Source organism: Danio rerio, chromosome 18, assembly GCF_049306965.1.
Source record: "Danio rerio strain Tuebingen ecotype United States chromosome 18, GRCz12tu, whole genome shotgun sequence".
NCBI lineage: Eukaryota > Metazoa > Chordata > Actinopteri > Cypriniformes > Danionidae > Danio > Danio rerio.
Genome location: NC_133193.1, coordinates 21,415,701 through 21,439,896, shown reverse-complemented (window position 1 = coordinate 21,439,896; position 24,196 = coordinate 21,415,701). Strand labels below are relative to the sequence as shown.

Genomic DNA, 24,196 nt, shown 5'->3' with positions numbered 1-24,196 from the left:
AAAATGAATATTTTGATCCATTTCTCAGTGAATATAGGCAATGTATTTTGATGCATTTAAACAAAACAGATTTATTAAACCGATATATTTATTAAAATAATATTTTAGTCACCAAACAAAGAAAATAGAAATTGAAAGATAATACAATGAAATTCAAGAAAATATTGAAAAAAAAATCTAAAATTACATTACACTAAATTACATTAACTAAATTTTTAGTTAATGTATTTTTCTATAACATATAAATTCGGTTTTACTAGTTTTTGGACAGTTATCAGAAGTTATTTTGTTAGATAAGCTCCAGATTTTGCTTCAGTACTGACTAGTCTAATGTATATGCACAAATATAGCATTGAATAGCTTTCTATTAAAAATATACATTTAAAACATAGACTTGTGAGGGGTGTACTGAGCAACGTACTAGGTGTATGCTGAGCAAACGGCAAGATTGAATTTTCAGAACTTACTTCAGATTTCAGATGTTAGTGTCACATCATCAGAAATCCTTTTAATAAACTGGTTTGGTGATCAAGAAACATTTTCCAATTATTATCAATGATGTCAGTTGTGTCATCTTATCTTTGGAGAAATCATAAAATAAAATAAAGGGCAGCGCGGTGGCGCAATGGACAGCACAGTTGCCTCAAAGCAAGAAGGTCGCTAGTTCAAGCCCTCGCTGGGTCAGTTGGCATTTCTGTATGGAGTTTGCATGTTCTCTCCGTGTTTGTGTGGGTTTCCTTCGAGTGCTCCGGTCTCTCTCACAGTCCAAAGACATGCGTTATAGGTAAATTGAATAAGCTACATTGGCTGTAGTGCATGTAAGCATGTGGGTGTTTTCCAATGTTGGGTTGCGGCTAAAAGGGCATCTGCTGCATAAAACATATGCTGGAAAAGTGGGCGGTTTATTCCACTGTGGCGAACCTAGATTAATGAAGGGACTAAGCCAAAAAGAAAATGAATAAAATTAAATTAAATAAAAAAATAAATAAAATGAAAATATTTTATGCATCAGGGATTCATTAAATTGAAAAAAGTGACAGTAAAGCCAGTTCATTTTTCATTTGAAATAATTAGTTAATAGTTGTTATATTGATAGTTTACAGAAAATGTAATAACTAATTGTATTAGATCAGAACATCAGCAATTAGAACAAAGACACTCAAAAATACAGTGATGAATAATTAAAATGTATGGCTTTGGAATATTCTCTATTTCAATTCAGTGTGCTCAGACATGAATCCCAGCGATGGAGTGCAAAAGAACTGAGAACTGGAACTAACTGTTAATACTGTGAAAACCTATGTGGATCTTTCACTTTCAACAGCTACTCTGCAGTGAGCCAAGCAGTCATTCAGAGCATGGTGGAACTAATTTAAACCAACGTGATGCAACTTATATTCCAAATTTGCAGCATGCATACTTCTGTGAACACAAATCATCATTATACAAAGGGATCGACTCTATACAGGAAAACATTATGTGCTCCTATGGGAGTAATAATGTCTGAGCTGGCTGTGAGAACGTTGTTATAATAATAATTTTTTTTCCCACAAAAGGAGCAGAGAACATCCCAACTAATGAAAAGATAATCAAAATTACAAACATGGCATTATCAATTAATTCCCATTTACACAATGAGATTGTAATGTCTCTACTAGAATGCGATATGTCTATCTAGACTAATAACTAATGGTCAGACGACACAAAGATTCTAAACCACACTGAAGTCACCTGAGCAGTAGATCGAAATAAAAATAAAATCCATTACAAATAAAGATGAAAAATCGAATTCACTATTTAAACGAATTGTACATTGAAAATAACTGGAATTGAACCTGATCTGAAGTCAATAATAAGAAGATAAAAAGATTCCTTCTAGATCTTTACATTGAAAGTAATTCAATTTTCAGGTTTATATAATAAATTAGATATTTTTGTATGTATTTTTTTAAAGAATTGATTTAATTGTTATTTGAATATGTTGTATTTATTATAATATTTCAATTACAATGATCTGGATCTCTAAGTCTGTTTTCTCTGTCTCTCTCTTTGTTATTCAAATAATGCATTGAAATGACTGGATATCATTTATATTTAGGAATATTTTCATTTTGCAATATATTTTTACACTTACCAGGTAATTTTGTCACATGACCAACTGATTGTTTAAATGGAATGAGTCTGTCTATTTTTTGACACACTGAGAGCTAGTTGGCCACAATGCATCGGTGCATTTGTGAGTTGTTTTATGTAAAGCCATGTGAGAATAAAGACCTATAGTGATTAAAATTACAATATTTCTCTCCAAGTACCACCAAAATGAGCAATATTGAAAAACAGTAATGTAGTAGGCCCAGTAAAGCAGATACAACTCTGCAAAGTTAAAAAACATGGCAGATTACCTCAGAAATATAGGCTATATGTCATATATGACGTATTATATGCATCTATTTTGATACATTTTAAAATGTGTGTAGCATGTACATGACATATTTCATTCCTCCGCGTACTTGTGGTACACGTACCGCAGTTTGAGAACTACTGTTCTAGGGTGTTGAAGTTATTTAGGAATCAAGAAATCCTGCATCCAATGAGCATAAATCTATGGACTGTATATCCCAGTAGCATGTTGCTTATTTTTGACTTACGGCTTCTAAGGGATGATTTGATGCTAAACACTGGAGTAATTATGCGGAAAATTCACCTTTGAACATCTGGAATAAATGATTTACATAGAAAACTCTGTTTTATGTTGAAATATTTTTCAAATACTTTATTACTCAAATAAATAATTTTAATATAAAAAAACAACCAATTTATGTGTGTTTAAAAAACATTAACAACTATTTTGTGAGCAAATCCAGCATTATGGATATGACATTTGCTGTAAAGATTGTAAACATAAATTATTATATGTTATTATTATATTGAAACATCTGTTTATAGTTTCAAAACAACCAGAGATGTGGGATCAGAAAAATATCAATCTGTAAACATTTTTTTTTTAGATTTTAATGAGAAAAAATAAACATGTGTTACAGATGTGACCAAAAGTTTGCGATTTTACAGTATACATGGTACTTTATAGAAATTCTGTGAATTAAACTGCACAACTCAAACGAAACAATGCTAATCAAAAGGAAAAGAGTTGCTCATTATGGAAGAAAAATTATTGATTGGATGTGACATTTATGCATTTATGAGGAAAAGCTTCATTATGGATGTGACAACTCTTCGTTACGGATGTGAAACTGGCACTCGTGTGACTTTGCTAAATCAAATATAATATTTTGAAAACATTGACAGAGACATTTTTGAGTATTTTAAGCACTATAAAACACTTGCTTTCACCAAAGAATGTAGAAACGGCTTCACTATTTTGCTTGTAACTTTTTTTCATGAAAAGGTTGACATGTGCATGGAATTGCTCGTGTATTTCCTGGCACTGTACAACTTTTGACCAGCACTACTAACAATAATTTTTTTTTTAGATTTGATAAATCAAATTCCACTATAAGAAAAAATAAATTCACATACACACATGAGATTCTAAAGTTGGTTCAGTAAAGTGGTGAATAGCATCCAAAACTGGAGCTGTTAGACGGTTTCTAAACTGGTTTGCTTGTCAATACCATACTATACAGGTCTACTGAAAGTGAAAAATCCATGACCTAAATTATTTTTTTCCAACACTTGACAGCAAGAAACAAATTGCCCCAGCAAATGTAATAAGTTTACACATACCATTTATGAAAATACAACTACAGTACTATTCTATCACAGTAAACAATCTGTGCTAGTTTTACTCGAGCGTAAAAGGCTTTCTAGATAATCGCTAATGTCAACCAAAGTAATGCAGCGATAAAAATCACGTAATTCTGAAAGATATGATAAACAATCACGAGTCAGACAAGTCTTAATCTCTTTCGACATAACAGGTCATCCCTGGAGTTCAACAAAACATTATGAAACAGTTCACCCGCATTCAGACTGACCACCCACAGCTCCATTCTTCTACACAAACACACACACTCGGTTTCAGGTCATGTTATGGGCTTGGTCCAAAGTCTTGACAAGCTATTCGACAGAGTAAAACCTGTGTGTCACTGTACGTTTACCTCGTTTTTCTTAAGCCGTTGTTTGAAACTTTTCATAGTTCCAGTTTAACAGTAACAACGCCCAACCAGTGCACTTGTCCAGAAGTCCAAATCTGCGTCTCTACTCAAAAGTTTGCCTGCAAACTTTTATTCCACCCTCTGATACAAGCAAGGTTCAGCCTGTGTTGCTTGAGACCTGACGCTTCACCCCCGCGAACCAATCACCGGGAAAGCTGTGGAAGAGCGAGCCAATCAGCGCCGGCTGGGAGTCTCCGCGTGAAGCTCATTCCGTGGAAAAGCTAATTCACATGATTGTGGGCTACAGATTCCACAGACTCTATGGATGCCTTCAAAACCTGCTACACAATGACTGTTTGTTTTGGGTACAGCTGCTAGTTATACTGTCAGCAGGCTTGGCCGGTTTGCGAACTTGTAAACTCAGTTGCGTCATCAGTGGTTTGTTAAAAATAAACCCAATAATATAAAGTAGGCTACGTAATTTATCTATATTGCAAACGTGGGGTTAATGTAGCTAGTACATTTTTTTTTACTTTACTATACATATATACTGTATCTACATGCAAATTACAATTATCAATCAAGTATTATATATATTGTATTTTATTACCTTCTAATAATCAATATGAATTATGTACCAATGCATACAAAATAAAAGTAAAAAGTACTGTTTTTTGTATGAAGGCAGACCAGTCTCAAAAATAATACACTTACAAAGAAAAAATTCATACATGCACAGCACATTTCTTATTTACAAAATCAAAAAATTCAAACAATTCATAAATACAACACAATTTGTTACACACACACACACACACACATACAGTTGAAGTCAGAATTATTAAAAAAATTATTAAAAAAAAAATTCAAAGAAGGTTTAATAATTCTGACTTCAACTATATGTATGTATGTATATATACATATATACACACACTCACACACGTATATATGTATATATACATATATACTTATACACACACACACAAACACACACATATATATATATATATATATATATATATATATATATATATATATATATATATATACATATATACACACACACACACTCACACTCACACACACACACACACACACACACACACACACACACACACACACACACACATACATACATACATACATACACACGTACGTATATATTGAAATACATTAATATTTTCACCAAATGGATTGGATGTGTATTTATGAATCATGTTTTGAACTTAGGAATTGAAATTGTATATTTGTGTCATGTTTTGAACTTACAAATTATATTTGTGTATTTATGTATTGTGGATTGAACTTACAAATTGTACTTGGTAAACATGAATTGTGTTGTGGATGTATGAATTATATTTTGTAAAAGTTTTACTTTGAGACTGATCTGACTCCATAGTTTTAGTGGTTAGTAATGGATCTGAACGGATTTCTATCTTTTTTAGAATGGTTGCAGACTTTTACGTTTAAACCGTCTATAGTTGAAAAATATTACTGTAGTAGCACTTACATATTAGTGAATAAACAAATATGAAAAAAACACCTATTGCGTGAGAAAAGTGAGTTAGGTTGACTAGCAGTTGTCGTCGTTAGCCTTTGATTTACGGTCACTGAACCTCAAACCGTTTTAGGGCTGAAAAAATGATTAAGAAAAACATTTCTAATTGTGACCCAAAGCTTTTTACAGCTTTTTTTACTAAAAACCCACTAGAGCATGTTATGAATCACATCCTTTATGTGGTATCATGTAACAGCCATCTCCACACACACACAAACAGATTTAAAAAACACTAAGCAATAAAACTCATCCTGATATTTCTAATAAAAAATGTATTAAACTTCATGTTTTGGGATAAAGTTTGTCAGTTTAATGCTATAGCTAAAACCTGGGAAACCGCCAAATGCAGTAGACAAACCTGTTTCAAACATGAGCCTCTTGAAAGACCTCATTCATTCTGCCCTTAAAATATGTTCAATGAAACAGCAGCCTCCCAAATAGCATGTATTCATTGCCTTGTCATTGTGTTTCTCGAAAAGCAGTTCTACAAGTGTCCTAACTGTTTAAATCAGTTAGAAAGCAGTGTGGTACTTATAATTTGCAGTTTGTTATTAAGAAACATTGATTTGTACACACTTAAGTAAAAAAGGGTTGTATTTTAATCAAACTTTAAGTCTATAAATTTTCAAATTAGACCCAAGTTCAAAGTCTCTGCTTTAATGCGGCCGCACAACATTGTTTTCTTCTGGCTACATAACCTTCATAATTCAGCCTCAAAGCTATTGAACTTTCCAATGAACACTGGCTAGAGTCCACATGTAGTTAAAGATTATTCTATTCAAACTATTAAACAAAGTCGCAGCTCAGAAGGACAATTTATTGACTGACATAAAAAAAAGGTTAACCAGAACACAAAATGCAGCATTTCTATACATGACAGGTTCTGTTTATCAATATAACAATCCAAATGTGAATCGATAAAATGGGAGCAATTAGCCATTACCAGCATCTTTCCAAATGGATACTTTCTTAGACATGATCCTTAGAGGAGTGAGCCACACGAACCAATGTTATGTGATGTTGTGGGCACTACGATCTTCCACAAGACCGATGAATGGATATTTTTAAAAGAATGAAAATAAAATGAGGATCAGAACGTAGCACCAAACGTCCTCTCAGGTTCCGACCTCACACAGCTTTGCGATGATATTCTGGAGGTGCAACCTCATAATCACTTGCACTGAACAGAGACGATGAATTCTTCACCAAATACCTAAAACAAGAGACGCGTATATTTTACATTCATTTCAAGTGCCATTATTTTGCCATTTTACAGGTTCTGACGTTTGGTTTACATCCATCCAAAAACAAATGCATACATACAATTTAAAAATCACTTCATTTCTCAAAGTCTTTCCAAAGAGCATAATAGGAAGACAATAAAATGAATTGATGTTGTTGTCCCAATACTAAAAATGTAACTTAAATACCTTAGAAATATATTGATTTTCAACACCATATTTGACATTATGTGGAAGTATTAAGGCTGGACCAGAATATCAGATTAATTATTCACCTGTTTAGCATTCATTTTCGTTTTGAGATTCGAATAATCTTTTTATACTATTTATTCATTGTTTAGTCCTATTCTATTTAAAGGAATTCATTTAATTTTACTTAAACACTTAACAGTAGCATACTTTCAATGAAAAATTCACATATTTTAATTAACAAACCGTTTAAGTTAAATCATAGTGTATACACTCACCGGCCACTTTATTAGGTACACCTTACTAGGTGCTTACCAGTTTGCCGTCAGAACTGCCTTAATCCTTTGTGGCATAGATTCAACAAGGTACTGGAAATATTCCTCTGAGATTTTGGTCCATATTGACATGATAGCATCACAGAGTTGCTGCAGATTTGTCAGTTGCCATCCATGATGTTAAACTCCCGTTCCACCACATCCCATGGATGCTTTATCGGATTGAGAACTGGCGACTGTGGAGGCGATTTGTGAACTCATTGTCATGTTCAAGAAATTAGTCTGAGATAATTTGCACTTTATGACATGGCACGTCATCCTCAGAAGATGGGTATACTGTAGTTATAAAGGGATGGACATGGTCAGCAACAATACTCAGGTTGGCTGTGGCGCCGACGCGATGCTCAATTGGTACTAATGGGCCCAAAGTGTGCCAAGAAAATATCCCCCACACCATTACACCACCAGCCTGAATCATTGATAAAAGGCAGGATGGATCCATGCTTTCCTGTTGTCGATGCCAAATTCTGACCCTACCATCCGAATGTTACAGCAGAAATCAAGACTCATCAGACCAGACAATGTTTTTCCAATCTTCTGTTGGTCAATTTTGGTGAGCCTGTGGGAATTGTAGCATCAGTTTCCTGTTCTTACCTCACAGAGTGGCAACCAGTCTGGTCCTCCTGTACCCGGTGTGGTTTGACATGTTTTGTATGCAGAGATGCTCTTCTGCATCAGTTGTAACAAGTGGTTAGAGTTACTGTTGCCTTTCGATCAGCTAGAACCTGTCTGGCCATTCTCCTCTGACCTCCGCCCTCAGCAAAGCATTTGTGCCCACAGAACTGCCACTCACTGGATATTTTCTCTTTTTTGAACCATTCTCAGTAAACCCTAGAGATGGTTGTGCTTGAAAATCCCAGTAGATCAACAGTTTCTGAAATACTCATACCAGCCAATCTGGCACAACTATGCCACTTTCAAAGTCACTTAAATCACCTTTCTTTCCCATTCTGATGCTCGGTTGAACTGCAGGTCTTGACCACGTCTACATGCCTAAATGCATTGAGTTGCTGCCATGTGATTGGAAATTTGTGTAAATGTGCAGTTGGACAGGTGTACCTAATAAAGTGGCCAGATAACGTCAAGCATTTTTCAACTGGCTCAGTGAAGTCAGTGGTTTAAATTTTGACTTGCCCTACCAAAATTTCACAGAGACAAACAAATACACACACTTCTTGATCTGCACTGCTTGACATTAGCCCAGCTTCATTAAAAATGGCAGAGAAAATAACCATCAAACATTATCTCACTAACAGCCCCATAAAGCTGCTGAATTTTTCCATGTCACAATTGAAGAATTAAAATCAATTCTCCTTACTTTAAAAAATCTTGCAGGTAGCTGAGAAGCAGAGCTAGACTCTTTTCATCCAGAGGTGTGTAGGCCAGCATTGCTCCAATTCTCACTGGCAAAAGACATGAAAGAGACCATATCATCAATTACTAAAATTAAACATGAATGTAATTACCAGTGATGAAAAACTAAACCTTCTCTTTGATGCAACCACTAATTTTTTAGCTCTTTTAACTCATTCAAACCTTCATTGCTGCGTTTGAGGTTCGATTAAGCCTTGAGGATTAAATTATGGGACCGGGCTACTATAGTCTTTAAAAAACTACTATAGAATTCAAAGCTCAAATTAAACATTTAGTGTCCTGTAAAATATTAGAAATGGACTTTGCTATACAGTTAGCTAGCTTTCAAAACACATTTTAATCTACAATGATGAAGGGCAGTGGGTTGCTGAATAACTATAGAGAGATTTCAGAGATTTTTTACTGCCTTTCTACACCTCCCTTATTGCGTTCAATACTTTTTCTCTGCATCATTTCATTTTATTACACATAACTTCATTTGTATACCAATTAGATTTGTTTTCTTTGCATATTTGTATTTATTTGGTTGTTAGCAACATCCTGGGAAAATACCAGGTATACAGCTAGTAAGCTTTCAAAACACAATATAGCTTTTAAAGTCATACCAAAAAGTCTCAGCAAGTGCGGTGCTCCGTAGATCTGAGACATGGATGTATCTGGATGGTTTGCGAGGATCTCTGCATACTGCGGCCTCTCAAACTTGTAGAGAAGCTGAGTGCCCAACATCACGTTGAAGTACTCTCGGATTCCAGCAACCACCTCGTTCACGGCGTATTCCCTGAGAAAGGATCAAGCATACAGTATGAGTGTCTCTCCAAAAACTGATAAATATAACATAACAAATGTAAGAAATTAGTTACTACATATAATAACTTCTTAGCTGATTACACTGGATAAGACGATGGTATACAAACACACTTGTTATCAGAGTTTCCTCTTGATTTCTTGTAATTTGCATAGTCCTCCAGGACAGCATCCACATTCTTTTTTGCAGGCAAGTGAAAAAGCTAAACAAAACACAAAAAAATTTAATAAACAAAATGTATTTTCCACGCAAAGTACATTTTAAAACTCAAAATATAATTCTATGACCAATTTTCAAAATTCTGGCAAACACACAGTTAAAAAACTTCATCATATGCCTGATTTATACCATTACCTCATGTTTTCCCATTTAAATTGTAGTTATTGTAGTTTGTCAAGTTAAAATACATAGAAATGAGAAATGATGCTTCAGCAGATATAAATAAGCCTACATTTTAAATTAAAGCATCTTTAAAATATTTGATTTAAATGTCATTTTAAGGTTTTAAATACGGATTTTAACAAATAAATTGACTATACAGTGCCATCTAAGGATGCAACGATTATAGATTTTGGTTGTACGATTCTAGTCTGAGGAATTATCACACGGTTATCACGATTATTATGCATTATTCATTAATTCCAAAACAATACTAGTTTCTTATGAACACTCCTTAAAGTGTTATTTATTGCTGCTCAGTATCCATCTAACACAGCACAAACTAATAATAAAAAACAAACAATAGTCTATTTCTCTTTGGACTTATAAATAAGTGAATCATGTTTTTGTCGTTTGGATACAAGTAATAATTTTACACTGAAAATAAATGACAGAACAACGAATAAATGAATAAATAAACAAAAACAGTATTTCTCTAAAAAAAATCTAAGCTATATATTAGCTAAGAATTTCCCAAACAAATGTAGTCAAAGACTGCTGGACCACTGTCGAAAAAGTACATTTGATCAACCACATTACAAAATTGTTTGGTAGCCTATTTTCCTTTGTATTTCTACTCCAAAGAAAAAAAAAATACAAAAGTATGAAGCTGAGCGGTCAGTTTTAGTCTCGTGACTCGCGATGCACTTGCAGCATTCTTTCAACTAGTTGCATCTGAAAAGGACCCTTAAATAACTCTATTGGAAATAACAAACTTGTGTGCGCAAAAGAAGGGATGTGTTACATTCCTTAGTTAATAGCCTCAGCCATAGTTAAAATCAACCTTTAATTTAGTGTGTGCGGGTATTCACCTGTGTAAAGGCTCAGAACTTTAAACTAGGGCACAGTTGGCATATCCTTGTTTAGTTACAGCAGTTTTGTTCCATGCAGACACACGGTGTTAAAAAGCCTTTACGATTAATTAACAGTGATGAATTAAATCGCGGTTAATAGTGAAATCCGTGTATCTTTGCATCCCTAGAGCCATCCCCCTTTTTTTGGTCTGTCATTCCATATTATCAATATATTCAATAAAGGAGGAAAGCAGGAATTGGATTACGCTAAGAATGAAATGAGGCTTTATTTACCTGCTTCTGTCTCGTAATCAGGTCCCAGTCATCAACCAGCCATGGTTTTAATTCTTCAGGAATTTTTACTTTTACTTCTACTCTGTTGATAAAAGTCTCCTCCTGCACACAAAACCAGCAAGGCCATCAAAAACAGCCTCACTCTTAGCATCTGTTAAGACCCTTCTTTGGAGAAAATCATGTTTTTAATATTGTTTACTTGTCAATCTTGTCAATATGTGTAAAAGACAAACCATGCATTAGGTATATTCTCCATTTACCTACCACCACAAGCATGTAAAAAAAAAAAAAAAAACAAGTCTTACATATGCCATATTCACTTATTTATTGTTCAAAGAATCTAATATGTTACTAGGTACAGTATCCGTGTATTATGGCAAACCGAACAGGTTTTTGTAAAATTAGCAACACATTCTTAATGGTTTATTATATGTTGTGTGGGGCTGATTTGCAAATGTATGATTGTCATTATTTGCTCACCCTGGTGTTGTTGCAATGCAGCATGTCTGTTTTTCTTTTTCAGAACACAAAAAAAAATAGGGTATTAAAAAAAGAAACTGCGAGTTCATGATGTTCTAAGATAAGCATACAAGTGAAGTGACAGGTCTAATAAATCGTTTCATAAAACATAAAAAGCATCATCTTGACATGTATTCTCTTATTATCCCTTAAGCATGAAACGTTTTAAGTTAATAAGTTGATGTGTATATATATGTATATATATATATGTGTGTGTGTATATATATATATATATATATATATATATATATATATATATATATATATATATATATATATATATATATATATATATATATATATATATATATGTGTATGTATGTATGTATGTATGTATGTATGTATGTATGTATATATATATATATATATATATATATATATATATATATATATATATATATATATATATATATATATTAGTTATTTATTTATTTATTTTATTTTTTTTACAAATTAAGGAGATATCATTCGAGATTTGGCATTTCCACACTAGTTTCTCATGCAATACTTTAAAATGTGTATTTGCTACAAACACAACAGGTATATTCACCTCAGAAAGGGGCATATATTGTATTTTAATCCACATTTCATGTCAATTATTAAATATGTGTACGCTTTTTCCAGCCATAATTATGCTTTAGTTTAATGCTTGATGCTGGTCGGTATTCACTAGCTATATTTCCATCCACCAATTTAATGAGTATTTTGGATACGCACGTAAAAAATGGTTGATGGAAAACGCCAAGATTCGCATCAAATTTGAAAATGTGCATAAAAAAAACATGCACATAACGGAGTAGGATAAACTTTTTATTCAATAAGAAAAATTGCACATAAATTACTATCTAAACACTTCATTGCATGTCAGCATTTGCTTCTGAGACGCAAGTAATTGATTAAATAAAGAAAAGATTGACGCAGCTTTTCCTACTGCAGCAAATTCCGTTTTTAATGTTGATATTTGGCAACAGTTAATCAGGAAGTGACAATTTTGTTCTCTTTGACTCATTGAATGAAAATTCTTCTTTATTTGTACATCTTTTATGCGATATTTCAGTTTTTCACGTACATTTAAATCCTGACTTTAGATAAAAACATAGCTACTGTCTGTATATGAATGGACAGAGCAGGGTTTTTCTCTCTCCTTTGCTGGTTCATAAGGGTATTTGGCATTACAACAACACAAGGGTGAGTACATTTTTGTGTGAAGCATCACTTTAGGGCATGAAAAAATATTTCATACACGCATACAACAAAAAAAAAGCAAATATGTCTTTTTGATTATACAACATGCATTTTAAGAGGGTAAAAACGCTTTCCTGGGGGGAAATAAAATGAGTAAGTCTCTAAATATTGACCATTGGCTTTTAAAGATTAGAAGTGACATACGCTCTCCACAGTCGGGTCAACACGTGCCCTCTTCTTGCGTGGGGGGTGAGGCATGTCCCCAGTGCTAGTGCCCTCTCCAGCCCCTGGCGCTGAGAAGCAAACAACACACAGATTCTTATCAGTAACAGTCAATAACGAAGCTACAGTGAAAAATGTATTAATGTGATTACATCTTTGTTAACAAACACTACATCTTGACAGATTTGAGAAATTATTGACATTTAATTAACATTAATCCAACATTTCTGACAGGTTGCAAGGCATCAGTATTTGTAAAGAGAATTGAAACTTACTCTTTTGCTTGTTCTTCTTTGTTTTTCTAGTGAAATGAATAGAAAGCCCTTGGTTAAAAATGCACCAGTAAACATGAGTTTGCAGTTTTGACAGCTCATTTTAAAAATTCTTGATGAAGCAAGAAGCTGAGTGCAGTCGAGGGCAATTCAACCCTACGAGCAAACAAAGTAACACTCACACATCTACATTTTTTTGCTGCACAGCAGCGATTTTCTTGCTCGGTGCGACACCCCTCATCCTTCCCTCAACATAATGGTCTCTGAAAAACAGTGTGTTCTGCATTAATTCTTCTCTCATCAAATAGATAAACATGCATCACAGATTGTATAAAATCGGTCTATTGAAATAGCAATGAAACAGAATAATAAAGAGAGGCATAAAGCACTTCCAGTGGCATTTAATTAAACTTCTTTCACTCACTGATTTGCCTTCTGAAGCTCTTTCTGTTTCTGCAGGTTACTGTCCACATATTTGAGCACACGGCTTTCAGGAACCCATTCGTCCCAGCTAGAAACACATTGATCACACTTTCTTAAAATAAATCATTAAAAATAAGTCACTTGTAGACTACATTTACAATTTCAACTGGTATAGACCATTTCAATGTGGTCATGTAATCGGCCCATGAACATTTTCTGCTTATCAAACCTTTTCCTAACTGTAACAAGTGGCAACTCAATCATAACTTAATATTAAAACAGCTATCATATGTGGTTGTTTTTGGATTCTCGGCAGCTAAAGAAATTAAAAATGTAAAACAGGAAATACGTTGGAACCATTGTTTTTGTTCACATCACTCAAAATGGTCTATAACCTGTGTAGTAAACAACAAATCAATGCAATTAAGTGAGCATTTTAAATACACAGACTTACTTCTTATTCCATCCACTGTAATGAATAAAGTATTTCACTTGTTTGTCCTTGATATTGATTTTTACACACTGTAAAACATAAAAAAATACATGATTAATGAATCATCTTTCTGACATCTTTGGAGAAACAACATTTAAACTATCTTTCACAAACAAAAAGAAAATATCATGATGGCAATATTGCCCAAAGGTATAGCTCTTTAATAAAAATCTAAATAGGAATAAAATAAAAATCATTTAGTAAAAGGAAAAACCTAAAATTACACAAAGTTAACCCTCAACTGCACGCATCATGATAGCTCTATAAAAAAAAAAAGTATTTGACTGTTTTTCTTTTCTTGGATTGGCTTAACTTGAAGTGCTGCAAAAAAGATCTGGGGAAATGAGAAGTTGAGGTACTTTATGATATGCTGCGATATGACAACAACATCCATTAGTGGATCTAACTTTATTTAAAATGTAGAACTTTCCTTATGAATTATAATTTTGTTGTTTGAAATTATTTAATTGGTGTTGCAGAGTTAAAAGCTTTAACACAGAACTTATAAATGACACCTTATACGGTTGAATTTAGAATTATTAAACCCCCTTTTATTTTTTCTTTATTTTTAAAATATTTCCCAAATTTTGTTAAACAGAGCAAGGAAATTTTCACAGTATGTCTGATACTATTTTTTCTTCTGGAGAAAGTCTTACTTGTTTTATTTCGGCTAGAATAAAAGCAGTTTTAGATTTTTTTAAAACAGTTTTAAGGTCAAAATTATTAGCTCCTTTAAGCTATATTTTTTCAATAGTCTACAGACCATTATTATACAATAACTTGCCTAATTACCCTAACCTGTCTAGTTAACCTAATTAACCTAGTTAAGCCTTTAAATGCCACTTTAAGCTGTATAGAAGTGTCTTGAAAAATATCTAGTCAAATATTATTTACTGTCATCATGGCAAAGATAAAATAAATCAGTTATTAGAAATGAGTTATTAAAACTATTATGTTAAGAAGTGTGTTAAAAAAAACATACTCCATTAAACAGAAATTGGGGAAAAAAATAAACAGGGGGGCTAATAATTCTGACTTCAACTGATATTCCAAAACTTTTTATTTAGTCCATTCTTTTTAACATAATATTGTATTATCATGTAGACAACATACAGAAAGTATAAATATATCCTCTAGTAAATATTATAACAAATAAATAAGTCTAAAATATTCAGATGCATCAAAATAAACTTTTGCTACCAGCAAACTATGTTTATATATTAAACTATATACTTTACTACATCTGTCTTATATACACCTCTGAGCTAGCTAACTTAAACTGACTTCATCACTGCTCTTATCAAATGTCCAATCTGCATTATTCTCATTGTCACCATCTCATCCTCACGTTCATCTGTGGGAAGAGCCAGTTGTGTCCTTTTCTTCTTTCACTAACTATAGAACATTGTGGTCCTCACTAATACACTGTTCCTTGTATTTATATCTAATCAAATGCACTGCCATTAAAATTAGATTTAACCATAAAGCAAATGCCATTAACATACAACTAATCAACGTTATATTACTAGCATTCATGTTGTTATTGTTACAACTTTAAAGACCACAGCTGAGCTGACCTAGCTAGCTAATCTATCGCAATATCGCACATTCCTCTATTGTACAGCATTTCCATTTGCTAGCACATACATTTGATCGACTTACAAAATGCTAATTTGATCAAAATCTTTTTGAGTTGTGAATATGTCATCATAACTTATTGGATGTGATGTCTCAGATTTTGTTTGTGGATCTGGCATGGGTTGATGCTTTGATTTTATTGACTTTTTCATTTGCTTTCAGCAACTATTCAAAATAAACGCCAGTCTAACAGAAACCAAGCCACAGAAAAACACTGCACGTCATGTGACTTAACCGAAGCACATCATTGGCTACACTAAGGTCTTCTCTTTCCAATAACCACAAAAAAACAAAAAAAACAAACAGAACGTTGGTCTTAAAGAAACACTGGCAGAAGAAGAAGAACAGTGGCACTGGCAAAAATTAACGGTATTATGTTGCCATATGGCAACACCATGGGGTAGAGGGCTAACTATACAAAAACAAATCCCTTTACTTGACACAGAAAACAATACCAAAGCATTAATATGATAAACAAAACCACTACAAACACATGACTACATTTACACTATAAATGTAATGCCATTCAGGTACTGCTTTCAGGAAAACAAATATCAAAAAGCCTTTTGAAGCATGCATAATGGCATGAATGATTCAGGTACCTTAGCTTCGTATAGCAATGGCCCATGAAAGCACAGCACTCGTTCACCTGAAAAAACATCAGAAATATTAATATACAATGACATCCACTAATGGGCTAATAAATAAAATAGAAGTGTTACATATTCAAATATGTGTGTGGGCACAGAATATTGTACTTTCAGAAAATGCCACAACAAAGAAATGTTTTAAATGTATAGTAGATTTATAACAGTCTGCAGTATATTTACCATATTGTTTGTTTGAATCATAATTAAGCTCATTATAACCAAAATATAATTAGCATTTTCAATACACAATACTTAAACAAACGAGAAATACGCACATTTAAAACCTGCTTATATAGTCAAACAATACATCAAATCTGACTGTTTACTTGACATATGCGTTTACTTACAATCACCAACAATATTAACTCATATTAGAGTCCCAGTTCAGGAATCAGATTCAGAATAGAACACTGTTCTAAAGATTCGATTCTATAGAACGATTCATTCAGTTATCAAAAATTGCTAATGGTCATTTTAATGCAATAATATAGCCTTTCTTTGCTCATTATCGACTTCAGTTTTAGAACAGCTCCGAGCTAACGTCGTTGTTTTTACGCTTCAAATAAGTAAATGACTGTTCCCGCCAGGACTTCAATACTGCAATGGCCGCTTCCTGTAAACAAGGCCTGCTGTATGCTAACGGCTACATCATAGACAACAGCTAATGTTTTGTTTCAGGAACACGCCGCTGTGTGCGTCTGCAGAGGCTGTCAGATGCAACGAAAAGCACCAACGTGCGATCATGCACTCGCTTGACAGGTGATGAACAACTCTGCACAAGTTAAAGGCGGCAACTCTCAGCTAAAAAGTGTTTTGTAACAGACAGCTCGCCGTGCGCGCGCGCCATTGTGCAGCGGCAGCGCCCGCTTCCTTTGCACGGCAGAATGAGAGGATCCCCGATCGACGGGTGACTCTCGTGGATGAAACAAAGCGCATCTTACCTTCTTGAAATTTAGGTTTAGGGTCCTGTTTAGGCGCCATTCACAGATTAAACAATAAAAATAGCTGGAAAATCAAATCCAGGCATTGCCAGCTCCGATTTAATTCACGCAGGGTGAAGGCGCCGCGCTGCGTTCCTATGACGCACTTTACTGGCGCCCTTGTCAGGTGACTCTCATAATAAACAGCGTTTATCCAGCAGCCCCTGTTGACGAATGACAGAAGTTGTGCTCTACTCACGGCAATACATGTAAATAAGTGCATTTATGCAGATATATTTCAACGTTACGCCACGCCTCTTCTATAATTTATGTTTTTATTTCTTGTTAAAATTTAAAGGGGTAGCTGCACCAAAAACAAAACAATTGAGGTTATGCAAGGTGTACACGACTTTTGTTTATATATATATATATATATATATATATATATATATATATATATATATATATATATATATATATATATATATACATATATATATATATATATATATATATATATATATATATATATATACATATATATACATACATACATACATACATACATACCATACACACAGTTCTCAGCATAAATAAGTACACCCCTCACAAATCTATCTTTTAAATTCATATTTTTAATAGGAATCTATACTATATTAGTCAGTACTGAAGCAAATCTGGAGCCTATCTAACAAAATAACTTACGATAACAGTCCAAAAATAAGTACAGCCAAATTTATGTTATAGAAAAAAATATTAAATGCAAATTTAAGAAAAGAGAAAAATAAATAAATAATATTTTTTTTATAGGTTGTAAGTTTTTTTGGGGCCATATTTTGCTTGAATTTAATTGTATTATCTTTAAAAAAATTTATGTTTGGTGACTAAAATATTATTTCATTAAATAAATTTGTTTAATAAATTTGTTTCGTTTAAATGCACCACAATACATTGCCTATATTCACTGACAATTGGATACACATATGTGTGTACTTAATTATGCTCAGCACTACACACACACACACACACACACACACACACACACACACACACACACACACACACACACACACACACACACACACACACACACACACACACACACACACACTTTTAAGTCAGAATTATTACACCGGCCCCTCCGGTGTAATATCTTTTTATTATAAAAAGATATTATCTTTTTATAATATTTCTAAATTATGTTTAACAGAGCACAGTATGTCTGATTATATTTTTTCTTCTGGAGAAAGTCTTATTTGTTTTATTTCGGCTAGAATAAAAGCAGTTTAAAATTTATTATGTATCATTTTAGGGTCAAACCTATATTAGCTCCTTTAAGCAAAATTTTTCAGACTGTGTACAGAACAAACCATCGATATACAACAACTTGCCTAATTACCCTAACATGTATAGTAAACCTAGTTAAGCCTTTAAATGAGCTAAGCTGTATAGAAGTCTCTTGAAAATTATCTAGTTAAATATTATTTGTCACCATGGCAAAGATAAAATAAATCAGTTATTAGAAATAAGTTATTAAACTATTATGCTTAGAAATTTGTTAAAAAACAATCTTCTCTCTATTAAATGGAAAGAGAATTACAATCAAACCTGAAAACATTAACCAGAAACAAAAGTGCAACACATCAAGGTTTCCTTCATTTGTTCGTTTGTTCAATCATTGATTTCAGTGTGCCACTCCAAGGGTGGCCCCAGACATCCAATATTACAGGTGGAGTGGCGTACCATCCATCCCACATATAAGACAGAATTTTTAACTAATCAGCCACTATTCTTAATTGAAGCTTGATACATTGCTATTGAGTGTTCAGCAGTTTCTTGACAATATAAACCTCAAGAGGAAATTTAAACGTTTTTTTTCCTTGTGACAATTATATTCTTTGTATACCATTTGATGCAGGATTTATCCCATTGCGCATAGTAATTATATGAAATTATAGTCAGAATTATTTATTATATCAATATTTATTTAGAGGTCAACCTTATTGTACAATAAATAGTGAAATATGCAAAGAGAACACATTTTGTTTTAATAGTCATTTTCACACATGCATGCATTTAAAAAGATTCAGTTTGGTCTCAAAATAGCACCCGACGACATATGCGTACATAATTTAATACTTTAAATAAAAACAATACATCATCGTGTGATATTTACACGCAGTTGTGCCATTTATGCATGCCTGCTGGACTTCTGTAGAGAGCTCTTTAATAACCAGGGGGCAAAAATGGACAAACATTTTTTCAGTTTCTTCCTCAAAGCTCTTCTCGTAAGACAATATATAAAAGGATTTAAGCAGCTGTTAGTATGAGCCAAACAAACAGTCACGGGGAACACATAGGTATGGACAACATAATAAGCCTCATCCCAGCGAATCGCGTTCAACTTGACCAGAACACCCCAAAATGTAATCGCGTGGTTGGGCATCCAGCAAAGGAAGAACGAGAGAATGACCACCGTGATGGATTTGGTGACCTGGATCCTGCGCCGGGAGTGAATGTTTTTTATATTGCGCTTTCTCACAAATCTCAGAAGCAACAAATAGGATATGGAAAGAATCAACATGGGCAGAACAAAAGCGACCATGATTTTTTGCAAGTGATAAAAAGCTAGCCAGTATTGTCCCGCAGGAAACTTCAGCAAACAGAGCTTCTCTCCGACCACACTGGTGACCGTGGAGAAAATAGACGTTGGAGCGGTGGCGACTGTAGCGAGCACCCACAAGAAGGTGCAAACCCATTTTACAGAGCCTGATGCTGGTGGTCGGATCCTGTTCTTGCTGGCCGAAGCCACGGATAAATATCGAGTGATGCCCATTGCGGTGAGGAAGAAGACGCTGGCGTACATGTTCATCACGGTCACGGACAGTATGATCTTGCACATGGCGTCTCCAAACGGCCAGCTGAAATCCAGCGCGGTGTCTACAGCCCAAAAAGGCAGTGTCAGGACAAACTGGATGTCTGTGACGGCTAAGTTAAGAACAAAAATATTAATAGTGGTGCTCTGCCTGGAGTGTTTCACTCTCATGATGAGGAGCACCAGCGAATTCCCGATTAACCCTATTGCGCACACGAGAATGTACACAACGGAGATCATGATCCTCAAGACTGGGCTCCTGTCCGCGGTCACGTCGATGTCCTCCAGATTTCCAAATGTGACTTTACTCTGCAGGGTTCGGTTGAATGTCCTGCTGCTGTTGCTGAAAGGGTCACCCATGGTTAAGCGGTCAAAAGCGCGTTCCTTTTGCGACCCGAGCGCGCGCTGCGCAAAGCCCGTGTTGAAGAGGATCGATCTTTCACTCTTTCTCTCTCTCTCTGTGTCTCAGTCAGTCGTTTGCTCACCAGTCGTGCGCTTCTACCAATTAACCCAGAGGTACAAGACACGCTTTATACACGCGCCTTCATATAACTCGTCCATATAGCAAATAGACTAGACTTGACAAAAAACAACTGAGGGTCAGTTATATTATTCTATAGGGTTAGGATTATGGCAGTTTGTACCCCTGGGAATGTTTAATCATCATAATAAGACATTTGAAATCAGTATGCCGTTTTCGGATTTTTGTACCTTATAGATAGATTTTAAAAATACAACTAATAAATTAATGCAAATTGGGTAAGTCGAGGTTTACCCAAATGCATTTATAGATGTGGCCCTGGACCTCAAAACCTAAAAATATTCATAGGCTATGTTGGACGAGTGTAGTAGGTCTGTGTCAACATTATTTTTTCTTTTATCCCAAAAATCATTAGAATATTAAAAGCATGGTTCACCTAAAAACGAAATCTCTGTTATCATTTACTCGCCCTTTGCTTGTTCCAAACTGTTTTGATTTTAATTACTCTTACACAGAAAATACATTTTAAAGAAAGCTTAGACCCCATAACCTTTGACACAGTAAAACAAAAATACTATATAGCAAAAAAAGCTAATTCTTGCCGCAGTTGTTTAATATATTTGTCAACAAATTTCAGTCCAAAATTTTTTGATGTTCACTCAAAATAATTTTTGCTGTTTTTTTTAACTTACTTAAAACGAGCTGAATCAACACAATTAATGAGTTTGTTTTTTTTTTGGGGACAACTTAACTGTTTATTGTTGTATGTGTGTATGGTCCTCCAGGTTGGGGGTTGAGTGTTGGGCTAAGGTCCCAACTCATAAAAATTAGATGCTAAGAAACACCAACATGATGTGGCTAAACATCAACTTCAAAATGGCCCTGGGAGTGATAGGATCATTCATCAGAGGATCGCATAGTGTCCATCGGATGCACACTTCAGAATCTCGCCAGTAATAGTCATCCGGGTACTTCTCGCCAAACTCCCTTTAAGGTAAGTAATTTCACTCGGTGGCCATCTTTGAAATGCCTCTCGGGCAGTATGCTCGGCCATTCTGTTTGAATAGGGAAACATCAAATTCTCCAAAACTACTTGCCAAGCTTACCATTACATTTCATATTAAGAATCACCAATCAAATTAAACAACAACTGTCTATTTTATTTTATTTCTAAATGTTCATATATCACACAAAATCTGCAGAAACTCATATCTGGTCCAAGCCCCTCCTCAGAAGAATTGTCATACTATAGTGATCGCTGATTGGCTCCTGTTCTAGGAGGCGGGGCTTCAATCACCATATTGACAGTTACACTTTTCCCTTCTCAAAAGTATACAAGTGACATGTCTTGTGTATTCTACAGACTGCGTCCAAAACCGCCTACTAGGTACTGCATTTGAATTTAAACGTACTACTCGGCCGTTAGAAAAGTATGGGATAGCGCAGCCTGTATGGTATGCGCACTCCAGAATCTCGCCAGAAGTAGTAAGTCATCCAGGTACTTCTCCCATACTGATTTTCAAATTCTAAAAATTCGAACATACTACTCGGCTCGCATACTGATTTTAGCATACTATGGAAGCATGCGATTTCAAACACAGCAACAGTCCTTGTTCTCGCATGCTGTTTTCTTGAGTTCTATGGGTGCATCCCACAATCGCATACTTATGCACTATTCTACGCCATTTTAAAGTATAGTGCAAGTAGTGCATTCACACTGAAAATTCAAAATAAATTAAGTGCACTTTAAAAAGTACCCGAATGATCTACTTTGTCAGCTGTTAAAAAGAAATGTGGAATGGACACTACACAAACTCAATGGTTGCTGCTTGGTCATGTAGCGGAAGGGACAAACCTTTCAGGCACTGATGTTGAATTGTGGTGAGGAAGATGACACTGGCATTCATGTTCATCACGGTCACGGAAAGTATGATCTTGCACATGGCGTTGAATTACTTTATTTTGGATTGTGAAAGTAAAATTCTCCTATGAGAGTTATTATGCCACCTTACTATGGTGAATGTAGTTATACTCATGGCCGGTAGTTTTTGGTAACATTAGTTTGGTCATTATTTAGCCAATTTGGCAACCGTCAAACCTTATCAGGGAAACAGTTCGAATTTCCACTTAGTAAAAAAAACGCTTGGGGCGACATTACATTCATATACTATGCTGTGGAGTGTGTAAGTGCATAAGTACAAAGTGCATAAGTGGACTGTGTACCATTTGGGACACAGCATATGAATTCAGACATATTACTCGGCCCGCATACTGTTTTTTTTATTTTTTATATATTATGGAAGCATACAAACTTTATTTTTATATAGTAGTATGCTATTTCGGACGCAGCCTAATCCCTAAAATGTTATTAACTAGGCTATAAAAAGTACTCTTATACCAACAACCACATCACAGGCAGAAAACATTTGATTTGACATGTTTTGTACTCAATTATAATAAAGTACTTGTCATAATGTCAAATAAAGCAAGAAAATCTGCTAATTTAAATATCAGCCCTCAAATTGGCATTATTGTTATCTTATAGGCATTTCTATGGTCATGATTGTGATTTGGACTCAGCACTTGCATCTCATTTAAAAGGGATTTATTTACTCACCCTCCATTGATTCCAAACACTTCTGATGAACACAAAAGGAGATTTTTGAAGAACAATGACAATGGGTAGCGATGGACGTCCATATGTATTTTTGCTTTCGACTACAGCGATGGATGTCAGTCTCTACTGGTTTCCAACATCGGTCAAACAAAGAGGCCATAATACAGATAACACAGAAATAGAAAAAATTTAATGTATTTGTTTTATTACAGCTAAACCGCTCTCTACATAAACAAGTAACATTCATTAAGTAAACAATGTATCCCAATTCAAATAATAAATAATTCATATATTTTGTACAAACTGGTATTGGTTTCCTGTACATAATGGTTTCTCTCATAGCGTACCATACAGTAAGAGAAGAACTTAAGGCAGAGAGTTCACACTTGCCAGTTACTGGTACAGCTATAACAGACTGACTGTCTAGTGGTTTACTTCAAGGACGTGAGCACATGAAACGCATGATTTCAGTGCAATGTCAAAATGGGAGATTTGTGGAGAATGACGGCGGTCTTGATTTTGTGTGCTGTTATGTAACTCAGTGCAAAAGTAAAAATATAGATATATATATAAATTAAACAAGCATGGGTTCGATAATCCAATTGTTAATTTCCAACACTGAAGACATAAATCACTCTTTTAGAAAGGTTAGTGGATTCTTGGTGCACTGGCTGTCATCAAGCAAATACAAATATGTGCTAACGTTCATCCGTTAAATGTTCCACAACCCTTTTTTTAATGCGAAAGAATCGATGACA

At 34.4% G+C, this 24,196-nt stretch overlaps 3 protein-coding genes across 7 annotated transcripts in view; all 3 read right to left on the bottom strand.

The window, feature by feature from the left end:
• Positions 1-4,261, bottom strand: part of uacaa (uveal autoantigen with coiled-coil domains and ankyrin repeats a) — a 36,456-nt gene extending 32,195 nt beyond the window's left edge. For all 4 annotated transcript variants that reach the window (XM_021474414.2, XM_073930309.1, XM_073930308.1 and 1 more), the window contains exon 1: positions 4,119-4,261. In XM_021474414.2, the coding sequence (XP_021330089.1) occupies positions 4,119-4,154 (36 nt within the window). In that variant the 5' untranslated portion in view covers positions 4,155-4,261. The remainder of the gene's footprint in view (positions 1-4,118) is intronic.
• A 1,991-nt stretch (positions 4,262-6,252) lies between these two features.
• Positions 6,253-17,709, bottom strand: morf4l1 (mortality factor 4 like 1). 2 transcript variants are annotated; one of them, NM_001002604.2, is made up of 12 exons: positions 17,487-17,709; positions 16,498-16,544; positions 14,219-14,286; positions 13,766-13,852; positions 13,524-13,604; positions 13,345-13,370; positions 13,052-13,140; positions 11,144-11,245; positions 9,731-9,819; positions 9,418-9,590; positions 8,757-8,841; positions 6,253-6,886 (listed from the first exon to the last, which is right to left on the bottom strand). In NM_001002604.2, the coding sequence occupies exons 1-12, from the start codon at positions 17,524-17,526 to the stop codon at positions 6,802-6,804; spliced, it is 972 nt and encodes a 323-aa protein (NP_001002604.2). In that variant the 5' UTR covers positions 17,527-17,709; the 3' UTR covers positions 6,253-6,801. The 2 variants fall into 2 exon arrangements, with proteins under 2 accessions (NP_001002604.2, XP_017207404.1); XM_017351915.4 differs by lacking the exon at positions 17,487-17,709 and adding an exon at positions 16,893-17,413 and having other exon boundaries at positions 6,477-6,886.
• A 1,004-nt stretch (positions 17,710-18,713) lies between these two features.
• On the bottom strand, positions 18,714-23,370 carry rxfp3.3a3 (relaxin family peptide receptor 3.3a3). The gene has a single exon (XM_001342231.7). It carries the CDS (start codon positions 20,698-20,700, stop codon positions 19,657-19,659), a length of 1,044 nt encoding a protein of 347 aa, XP_001342267.1. The 5' UTR covers positions 20,701-23,370; the 3' UTR covers positions 18,714-19,656.
• Positions 23,371-24,196: the final 826 nt, after the last annotated feature.